The sequence below is a fragment of the Strix aluco genome, chromosome 16 (genome assembly GCF_031877795.1).
Source record: "Strix aluco isolate bStrAlu1 chromosome 16, bStrAlu1.hap1, whole genome shotgun sequence".
In the NCBI taxonomy this organism is placed as follows: Eukaryota; Metazoa; Chordata; class Aves; order Strigiformes; family Strigidae; genus Strix; species Strix aluco.
Genome location: NC_133946.1, coordinates 17394279 through 17405428, shown reverse-complemented (window position 1 = coordinate 17405428; position 11150 = coordinate 17394279). Strand labels below are relative to the sequence as shown.

The following is an 11150-nucleotide window of genomic DNA, read 5'->3' as shown; positions in this document are numbered from 1 at the left end:
ACATTGAAAAAGTGGATTTTGATTAATACCTTGACTCCAGGGAAAAGATGTTTAGATATTGCCTAAATACTGATTTTAAATATTTTAAGATTCCTTTGTTTGTGATGATTCTTTGAAAGATTTGGCCAAGGTTAGAGGTCCAAACCAAAACCTTATAAAAATATTTCTGACTTTATATTAGGCTATGGAATATATTTCTGACTTGTTTTGCAATGAGAAAATTATTGAAACAAACTTTGGTTGCTTGGAACAGTTTCTCATTGAACTCCGAGGATCAAATTTATTTCCTAACAATTTTCCTCCCTGCTTAGCTATTTAAGTACATAATACTTCTCTAGCTTTTGTTTTGGAAGGAAACTGTGTAAGTAATACAGAAATCCCATTTTTTTGGGGTTAGATATATTGGGGTTTCTATTCTGTTTTGTTAATCGGTGGATAAAGAACATAATGCTATGATATTTTTTTAAAGACTTTGAAGACACTTTTTGAAGAACAACACAATGTACATATGAACATATAGCCTCTTGTTTTGCTGAACTCTGTAAATTGTTTTGCAGCTGGCTCCACGATATGGTCCTGTATAACCCAGACTGTAAATTGGTCTTTAAAACACTTACATAAAGAAACACATTTCTTTAATATCAAGACTTTATCAGGTTAGTCCTCAGTGAGCCTTCAAGAGTAGCAATGACATTCTTCCATTAGTCATTTTTCTTGCAGGCTTATTCTAAGAACAGTTTCTCAAAATAGAGAAACCTGGCTCTATTTTGACCAGATGCCAGAAAAGTTTCCTTTGAAATGCTGTTTTTATTAAGCCAGTTTGTTCTTGCTCTGGTGGAGGCGGGAAAAGCCTGGTCAGTACGTTGTTGGTTGAGAAACAAGTTTTGCAAATTCTCTTTTTAACACTTCTGGTTTTGTATTCCTAAGAAGGAGCCAGATCCTTCACAGGTGTAAATTAGTACTTTATAAGAGCCTACAAGTCTTGCTTGTTTACACTAGTGAAGGATCTTGCCCAGTTCCCCTACCACAGTGCAGTCTGACATTTGAATGGAACTGCAATTAGCAGTGTTGTTTTTGTCTAACTTTATTTAGCACCTTATCTTCAACATTCTTGTCCGAGTACCAGTATCAACCATGAACTCAACATAGCTCTTGTTAGTTCTGTTCTATTTTGGGCTAGAAGGAAAAAACCCCAGCACTCTAGATCAAAGAGCACCCTGCTCTTTCCCTCTGGGAATAGAAATTGTTAACTAATTGGTGCTAAAAAAGACTTCATTACCATGACAAATAACCGTGGTTCGCATCTAAGTCAGTCATAACTTACTCCACAGGAGTTATCCAAGCTCTCAAACACATGCATCCTTCCACAGAGACATAATGTTTTTGGTGTTGGTTAGAGACCTAAAGATGCACGTCTGCAGAATTGTGTTTATTGCGTTCTACAGTTTGCCCAATTACGCAGCTATTTGCTCCCTCATGTTACAGTAACACCAGAGTCTGCAAGGCCTGGTGGCCAGGCCCTTACTCTCCTTACTCCCATTAAGAGCTGCCTCCTGGAGGATCCCAAGACTGGCAGAGCTCTGCTGCTCCCAGGCGCTGAAATTCTGTAAAAACGGACGGAGCAGCAGGCCCCGAAGGCTCTGGAGGTCCTAAATCTGAGGTGTAAGGGCTTATACCCCAGGAGCTCAAGCCACCGACAGGCCACAGGCCGGGGAAACGCTTCCTGATACACTGTCCCTCCCCACAGATGCCGAGTGGGCTGAGAAGGCGGGAAAGCCTGCTGGGCTTCTGGGGAGCTGCGGGCTTCCCCCTGGCCCCCAGCCCTCAGCTCCTGCAGAGGGCTGGGCCTCGCACAGCTCAGAGGCCACCGCCACGTCGGTGACAAGGGGACAGGTGACACAGGTGTAGCGGCCGGCAATGAGGGGATCGGCCCGACACGCAGAGGGGGCCCGGAGGCGGGTGCAGCCCCCGAGGCGCGGGCCGGGGCTGAGGGGCCGCCCCGGCTCCCTCGCTGAGGCCGCCGCGCAGCGCCTCTCGGCGGGCGGCACCGGGACACCGGGACGCCGGGCCGGGCCCGCCCCCACCGCCGCTTCCCCTCACCTTTCCCGGCCAGGAGCCGCCCCCGCGGGGGCCGGGCCAGCGGCGGCGGCGGGAGAGGGCGCCCGGCGCCGGCCCGCAGCTCCCCCGGGCAGCGCAGCTCCGGCACCGCCGCGCCGCCCGGCCTCCCCGAGCTGCCCCAGCCATGTCCTCCAGCTCCCCGCCGGGCGAGCCGAAAAGCCGGAGCCTGGGCCGGCTGTCGCTGCCCAGGAAAGGCAGCATGACGCCCGGCAAGAAGCCCTCGGCGCTGGAGCTGGCCGAGAGCACCCCCAACGCCCACTACGCCCCGCTCTCCGCCGCCCAGGGCGGGCAGCCGCCGGCGGGCACCAGCCCGGAGCCGGAGCGGGAGCGGCCGCTGCGCCTGAGGAGCGAGGTGGTGGTGGTGAACGCCGACTGCCCGCGGCCCCCCGTCAGCCTCGACCCCCGCGTCTCCATCTACAGCCTCCGCAAGCCTCTGCTGAGCCGCAGCAGCGTCCAGGGCAGGGTCTACAACTTCTTGGAGCGGCCCACGGGCTGGAAGTGCTTCGTCTACCACTTCACCGTGTGAGTACCCGCCGCCCCGCTCCCCGCCGGGCCCACCTGCTCCGCGCCGGGCTCCCGTTACGGCCGCTCGTCCCGTCAGCCGAGCCGCGGCTGCCCGGAGCGGGGAAACCGTCTCCCGACGCGGCCATCGGTGCGAGGGGTTCTCAGGGCTCCCCGCCGAGCCTCAAGCGTGAGGTGCCCGCTGCCGCCGCGCCCCCTCCCCGCCGCCCCTCGCAGGGCTCGTCCTGGCCGTGGGGCGGGAGAGCGGCGGCCCCGGGTCCCCTCAGCCGCGGAGCTTCCCAGACCAGCCCTCAGGACTTGGGCGTCTTGCAGGTTACACTCTTCTGAGGGTTGTTTTCCCTCACAGGTGTGAAGCAAAACAAACAAGTAACACTCTGGGGGAAAGTTTCTCTTATTTTAAACAGAAATGCAGTGTTTCAGTTCACGTGTATCTATCAGGTAGAGCAGGAGCTGGCTTCAGGCAATTTTCTTCAGAAAGTTACCTTGGGAGTTGAAATAAATCGTTCACTCTGAGCGTGGAAAAGAAGTTGGTAACAGCGTCGCCCATTCTTTAGTAATTTTTAATGCAGTGACTCCTGATTTTCCAGCTCACTGCACAGCATCTATTCCTGCCTGCATAGGTGTGTTATCAGCGGTGCAGCCCTGTTGGAGGAGAACCAGAGACAGGTGACGCTCCTTTTCCTTGCCTCTTTTACTGCTCTAACTCTGTGCACTGCCAGGTACGACTGCCGTCGCTGTTATTTTTAGATAGAAAGGACAACGACCACGTTTGGAGGATGTTGAAGCCGCTTAGCTGCAGGCAAATTGAAAACTGCTTTAGGCATAATATTCGCTATGGAGTGCAGCACCCACCCTGAGCCAGCGCGGGGTAGGTCTGTGGTGTACAAGGATCTTACCAAATCCTTCCGTGAGAAATGGGTGCTTTTTAATTGAGATGTTGCAGAAGGCTTGCATGACCCCTGAGCAATTTGCATATGTTAAATGTAGGTAATAGGGTCAGGCAGAATCGTGGTGTCTGCTTATTGTATGTGTGCACAAACACACGTGTATGTGTATATATACACTGCATATACATACGCTTATTACAACAGCTAGAGGTAAAGACATTTTAAAGACACCATAAAGAAAAGATTTCGATAAAAATCAGTTTTTATGATCTAATTATTATATTCTGATTTTAAACTCTAATTCTAAGTAACTACTATTTTAAGTCAATTCAAATGTGGAATAAAAGCACACAATCCTGAGGATTCTGTAGTCTTTAGGTAGTCAGGTAAGTGGTACCAACTTTATTTTAGTGGAGGGAAAACAGCTGTCATCTGAATGTATTTAATTGGGAGATGACTGTGCAGCTGCTGGGGTAATTGTGGGCTCCATTCTCTTTGGCATTATGATAATACCATTAGATGACAAAACAGCTAATGGCCATAATTATGAAGTGTCTAATAGTTGTGGTTGAACAATGTAAAACACTTTCAGGAATAGGAGTTCCTTTTTTTTTTTTTCTCTAAAAAGGAGTTTTAGACAGCTACTTTTTATGACTTCTGACCTCTTTCAGGTGTCTGAAATTATGTACAGAAGGGACAGTAAATTGTGTTCAGAATCTTAACTAATCTTCTCTAAATTGTAACAGTGGGCCTAGGAAAATCTTGGAAAAAAACCTGTTAGATCCCTTTATCTACCTAAGATTCTAGCCTGAATTTTAACCTTTTTTTTTTTGCAAGTATTAGCAGTGTGGATTAATCCTATCTGTGCAAGAATTAAGATTTTGCAATTCTGCTTTAGGAAAGAGATTGTAATATGTACGGGAAGTCATTGCCTGTCTCTCCCCGCAATACACAGTTATCCATGGTGTAAGCCTTACCCAGTGTTTCCCCTCTTTTCAGAAGAGCTCTTCTGATGCAACGGTGAATGACAGTGGCAGTAAATATTCTCAAGCCTCTTACTAAGCACTGTGCAAATTCCTTCTCTTAAGACTCTAAAGAGACAGAAGAGGATACTAATGCCCTCATTTGTTTCTTGCAAGGCAATGTGCAACTACCATGTGTGTATTTGTAGGCAGCCTCACTCTGATTTCCACCAGCAGAGGGAATTGTACTGTCCTCAGCCATCCCTGCTTCTCCTTGTTTCTGTGGCAGATAAGCCTGTGCTTCTTGTGCCCGGTATGTTTTAGGTTACTGATCTTTGGTCCATACCTCTCCAACTCCCTTGCTTTCTGAGCTCCCAGAGCAACTTCCTGGGATGCTTGCTTTCTACTGCATCAAGGAATGCGCTCACTGAGTACAGCCCCTGCCAGCCAGATCCTGAGCATTGGTAAGTAATAATGGTCGCTACAAAGCAGAAGTTTGTTACTAAAATCAACTAAAAGCAAACAGCTTGTCCGATCCAGAGAAACTGCTGTGTCTGAGCCCCTGCTCTGGAGGAGGCATGGGACCTGATTTTTGCAGGTGGTTTGCTAGCTTTTTGCAAGCAGTTGGTTACAAATGATGAGTTGCAGAGCAAAAAAGGACTCCGAGTTATAAAACACCCACCCCACTCCCCCCCATGATGCACGTACTTCTCTCTCACTGGAGGAAGTAACCCGTTTATTTTGCTGTCATCGTACAAACAGACGTTCGCAGAGAGCTAAGCTGGGTTTTACATTGTGATGTGCAAGGGCCGTGATGGTTGTGTCTCCTGCCAAAATGACTTCAAGAGGCTGATGTCACTTGCCTGTTGCCTCTTTGTGACTCCCTCTGCTGGCTACCTCCTGCTTTATGCTGGGGGCTTTCAGCTGCCTGGGAGGTCTCAGTCGCGATCTCCAAGGTTCAGAGGGGAAGGAAAGGGAACAGGAGTGGTGTTAAATCAGGGCATAAAGACCAAAGCTGAGTGGAGGGTCCTGGCCGAGATGTAGCCCAAGGATGGGAGCAATGAGCACTGTGGGCATCTTCATTTTCTGTCTATTGCACTGCTGTACCTTGTGCAGAGCGTGTGGCTGTGTTCTTAATTATACGCTGAAATGATTTAACTTTAGAAACAACTCCTGGAGCAGTCAATGTAACTTGTTCTGGACCTGTGTCTCTAGTTGGTTGTTGAAACACTGTTTATCAAGTGATAAGAGCTACATCTACCGATTGCCTGTCACACCCTTTTCCTGCTCAGGAATCTTAGTGGTATCTAGAATACTAATAGCTAAGAACCAGTAATTCAGAACTGATGTTCCTCAGTTTTATATTATAATGTTTAGAAAAGGGAAGCTTTAATGCACAGTTTCTATATTGGTATGTTTGTTTCATATTTAGATTGCTGGACGTTTTGGTGTGCAGCAAAGCCCCTCGTGTACCCCTTGATCTAAAGGATGGAATCCGGTTGTCTTGCGCAGCAGTGGAGGTTTGCTGTACTAGATCAGGCCAATGACCTGTTTACTTCTGAATTGTTATTTCTTTCAAAAGGCATCTGAAACACCTGTTTTAATCTTCCAGGATAATTTGATATCACAGCTGCTGATTAAATAAATTGAACTCTGCACAGGTCTTTTCTAAGATTTGTCTTACTTTCTCAGACCAAAGAACAGAAACATCTCAAGTGAGCAGAATAAGACATGAATTATTGTAACTCATTTCTACCAGATTTTTATAGGCTATGGACATAGTCTCTAAGGGGAGGAGGAATGGGGAATTGGCTATTAATTTACTACTCAAAAATACTGCCTAAAAATACTAGTGGAGATGATAGAAACTTTTATTTCAGCCACATGACTTGGTTTGATGTTGTATTAAATTTCATTTAAATATATGAATTGTATAATATATGTCCACTTAATTCTACCAGTGCAAGTAAATTGTGCTCAATAGCTGAAGATTTATATGTGTGGCTTCTGCAGACGCAACTGGTGCTGGCTTGGAAACTTGAATTTTGCAAGCAAGTGTGATGTGGCTGTATGGATGGTAATGTCCTGCCAGAGCCACCAAACCCCCCTTGGCTGTCAGAGGTGAGGCAATGACCGAGTGCCACTGTTCTCAATGACCTTCGGAGCTAGGGCATCTTATCACACTTATCATAGTAGTGCACCTTGGGATAGTGGCTTTGAGAGGTGAAATGTTCTGTAGCCTTAACAAATCAAGTTTTCAGGTTGTGTGAAGAGAGGTGGTGGGACAAAAGAAGCCTAAAGTCTGTCCTCACAGTGGCCCGCTGATGTCCTGAGACTCTGTCCCAGTGTTGGAAATGACTGTAAAGAATAAGTGAAGTCTCCAGATATTTTAAAAAATTATTTTAGATTTTAATTGCATGAGGGAAGAGCTTCTTCTTACCCTCTTTAAGTAGTTCAAAATAAAACATCTTAAAATGTGCCTGAAGAAACTTAAGCTGTGAGCTTTCTGGTGATTTCTCTTGTTCTCAGTATGGCAAATAATGACTTCTGGCAATGTACACTGCCTGTTGACTCCTCATGTTCTTTGAAGTGTTGGCCCTTACCAGAGGGAACAATTCGGAAACCGATGGAGCATTGGTCTGTTCCGGTATGGCAGCTCTCCTTTGTTGCCATGCAAGATAATCAGCTTCTATCTTATCTTTGCATGCGTGTACCTGGTTCAATTTACTTTTTGCCTTTGTATACGTTTGGTTTAATCAGCAATGATTGTCACTGAGTTTGTTCAAATCCCAAGATGTTTACATAAGCTTTGACTGGCTGGTGGTTGAGATTTGGGAGACTGGTCTCTAGAAACAGGCAGACTCTCAGACGTGTGGCTGCATGTGTACGCGTGCAAAGATAAGAAGTAAGGGTAGATAGAATATTCCAGTTGTGTCTGTATCAGGACTTACAGTAATCAATTGTTAAAGGCAATGCAGTGTTTACACAGTGCTGTTTATGTACAATACTGTGAGGAAGAAACATAACTCCAACTTAAAATCCCATTTTTCTCATGTTTCCAAATGTATTGTAAGCATACTTCCAAACCTCCCAGTTCATACTCAGTGTGTAAACTGTTGAGGAGGGAAAAAAAATCCATAAAGTAATTAGCTTGTGTATGTGCTCACACATGACTAAGTTTTCTTTCAGGCTCAGTAAACTGAATAAAAAAAGGGGCAAAACATAAAGTACTATGATTTAGGCATGAACACTGGGATGTTTAGAGATTTTTGTGGCTTTTCTAAGTGGAAAGAAAGAAAAATAATTTGATCATGGTCATATTTTTTCTGCTGCAGTCACTTGCAGGAAGACCCTGGTTTAGCACTTTTTTGTCAAATTGCCCCTCTCATTTTGGCATATTGGAGAGGGAGATTATGCTTCTTGTCACGCAAAGGCTGATGTGAAGTTTGTTTTTTTTTCTACATGACTTTTGTGTATGAGCTCCAGTTGCTTGCAACTAGCATTTAGTATTTGTATTACTGGAGCCTGGTACTCCCATCCCTTTGTGCTAGATACAGTTGTAATAATAGGAATCTGCTGCTTTGTCACTTTGTGTTTTCAAGAGCATGGTGTGCTACAGCTGTGAAGTGGCTTATATAGATCTTTGATGTTGCAGACATGCTCAAGGACTACAGCAGAGGAAAATGAGGTGCAAACAAGGTGATATTTGTAGCTTTTTTCTCTCTCTCTTTTTTGTTCTCTCCCCCCCACTTCAGCCCTACTCCACATCCCCTAGTGTTTTGATTTGCAGCAGAGTGGACATCTTTGCAGCCTAGCACTGTGTATCTATTAATATGCTTGGTAACAATTTTATCTGAGAGAAAAAGGGATTGGAAAGACAACTTTACATATTGCCTGAGAAGAGGGAAGACCTTTTGCCTGTAGCCGGTCGTACATGTAAGACAGTGTGCTAATGTTTAGGAGTTGCTGTTACAGGGTCAGCCCTGTTTGCTGACCAGCCAGATATTGAAGTTTTGAGTCTTGGCAGATTTTGGATACAGGTGAGGTGGAGAAGTGACTTAAAGGTTTTGCTGCTCCCTCCTGCCCTGCTGCATGCCACGGTGTAGCCCCTTGGCTACAACGTCGCACGAAGGTGCTTCTTTGGGACTTGTGTGATTGAGATAGTATTTGGGTTGGCCAGCGTACAGCTTTCCACTCTTGCCTTGTGCCATATTCCCAATCTGTAAGTTGACAGTAGTTTCCTTTTTGCTGAGGACTGCCTGGCTGTCTCGTGACTGAGACCAATCCAAGTCTGTGCCAAGAGGACCTCAGGAGTCACAGTGCAATTACAGGTCAGGCGGGGTCCCCATTCCTCTCTCCCAGTGGGACAGTAGAAGTTATCAGGATAAGAAACACAGATACTAATGACTGCATAATGGACTAAAAATAAAAAAAAAAAATAAAATCCAAGTTTACTTAGTAATTGATGGTCATCAGAAAGAAAAGCAGTGTCATAAACCAGATCCCCTCAATGTCAACCACTAGAAGTTCATGCCTGGAAGCCACTTTGACTAAACCACCATCTTTGCATCATTTGTTGCATTAAATCATGGCTGCATAAAAATGATTTTGGAAACGTATTTTGATTGTTGAAGGGGAAGAAGGTGAAAAGGTGAATATCTTCTAACTAAAACACCTTTTGAAGGCCCACAGTATCTCTAGCAGTAATTACAAAAATTCAGTTTCTGTTCTGAAATGCGTAGTGTGATATGGTCGGCTACTTGAAAAAAACTTATTGAGTGTCTTGACCTGTGGTCTGCAGGCAGACACAGAAGCTGCAGGAGGGGAGGGAGTTCTGTGGGGGCAAAAAAGACCTTGTAGTTGTACTGATGTTTAGGTTTTTGAGTAATTGATGGCAGCAGAAGGCTGTAAACTTCTGAACGCTAATGCTCAGTGGAGACAGGTCACGTGCAGTGGAGAAACAACTCTGTGGAATGCACACAAAGAAGTTATAAATGTATTAAATTTGGTCAGGCTTTTCTAGGGGTAGGCCTTCTCTCTTTTCCTATTGTCCTTCCAGTATAACATTTCAAGTCCTTCTTTGGTGTTTACTTTCCTCCAGGAAAAGAATTATTCTAACTTTAAAAGTTGCGCATGAATGATCTTAAGAAAACCAGTAAGTGCAGTATTCACATTTCTGTATATCTGTCAAATGGTTGGTTGGACAATTCTGGCACACTTTCTTGCCCTGGCTCATCAAGTGCCAGGGAAAAAACATGCAAGGCTGTGTAGATAGGCCTCTTTCAAAACTTTCATTGCAGCTGAATCAAGGCTAGAGTTGAGATTCAATTGCAGTGAACTAATTAGGCTGAGCTCCAAATAAATGCCTGGGCGCTGGATGTATTACAGACAACGGTGCCAACATATGCTGTAGGGAACTATGCACAGGCACAGTGCTTTGCTGACTTTAAACTTGGCAGTAGCTCATTAATTTTGTGTGTTAATAGATTGTTTAATGTGCATTAGTGGCTGAACACAAAAGCTGGGAATACTTGCTCATTCAGTTCCAGATGGAAAATAGTGTCTTGTTGGGGGCAAGGTGTTTTCTGCCTGCCACCAAGAGGTCCAACACAAGTTTCAAATGCGTTGGAAAGTTGCCAGTTGCAAATAAGCCTGATGAGTAGGCTGAGTTACAGAAAAAGAATGTGTAGATTAGTGCATTTTTAGGTAAGGTACTAGCTCTCCTCATACAGTCATGCTTCGTCTGGCACAATGGCCTGTGAGAACCATTATAATACCAGTAATGATAATGGGGGAGCACATGTATTTGCAAGCTTCTGCTATGGTAGAAGCTACCGTATTTTACCTCCTACTAGAAAGATGATACATATGTATAGATATACGTATTTTTAATAACAGAGGGAGTGTTCAGTGCTTTAGTAATCAAACGACATTGATTTTACTGTATGTTTTTTGACAGTGATTTTTTTCTTTTTTTTTTTACTAGGAAATTATAAAGCTGCTCTAAATCAAGTAGTTTTCTTTGGCCACCAGTTTGTGCACACCTGGAGGACTAGAAAGGTGCTTGGTGTGAACTTTTCCCTTGTCTGGCATGATCAATTTTTGAGGACACATGGGTTTTCATCTTCCTATTTTCCTTATTTCATGGTTCAGAGTAGTAAAGTAATAGCTGTTTTCTATGTTCAAGGAGCTGTAAGAAATTACAGAACACAAAGCAGGGCCTGGGTAAGTGTGTAGGTATAGTGGAAGTACTTTTTTAAAAAAAAAAAAAAAAAACCAAAAACACCAAACCCTACACAACCCAAAAACAACAACAGCAAAAACCCCACAAAAATAAAAGTACTGTCCCACATTTCTTAAATGGAAGTTTCCTCCCTTAACACCCACACTTTAGTACAGAAAACTTAGAACCTGGAAAAATTACAATAAAATATAGGCAGTCACAAGGGAAGCCAATGATTTCTTAAAGCTTAGGACAACCACTATGACAAAACCAAGTTTTTTCTCTGAACTGCTTTACTGTCAGGACTACCAGTGGTGTAAGTTAATGAACACACAATTTTCTCAAAACTGGCTGAATCCTTTTTGAGTTTAAGAAAAGAATGTGTCTGTGTGTGGGACTTTATTCAAGGAATACATCAAACACTAAAACTATAGCCTT

At 44.6% G+C, this 11150-nt stretch overlaps 1 protein-coding gene across 6 annotated transcripts in view; it reads left to right on the top strand.

The window, feature by feature from the left end:
- Positions 1–2142: 2142 nt before the first annotated feature.
- The window catches only part of KCNQ1 (potassium voltage-gated channel subfamily Q member 1), a 364755-nt gene continuing 355747 nt past the window's right edge, over positions 2143–11150 (top strand). For all 6 annotated transcript variants that reach the window (XM_074842353.1, XM_074842350.1, XM_074842352.1 and 3 more), the window contains exon 1: positions 2143–2640. In XM_074842353.1, the coding sequence (XP_074698454.1) occupies positions 2243–2640 (398 nt within the window). In that variant the 5' untranslated portion in view covers positions 2143–2242. The remainder of the gene's footprint in view (positions 2641–11150) is intronic.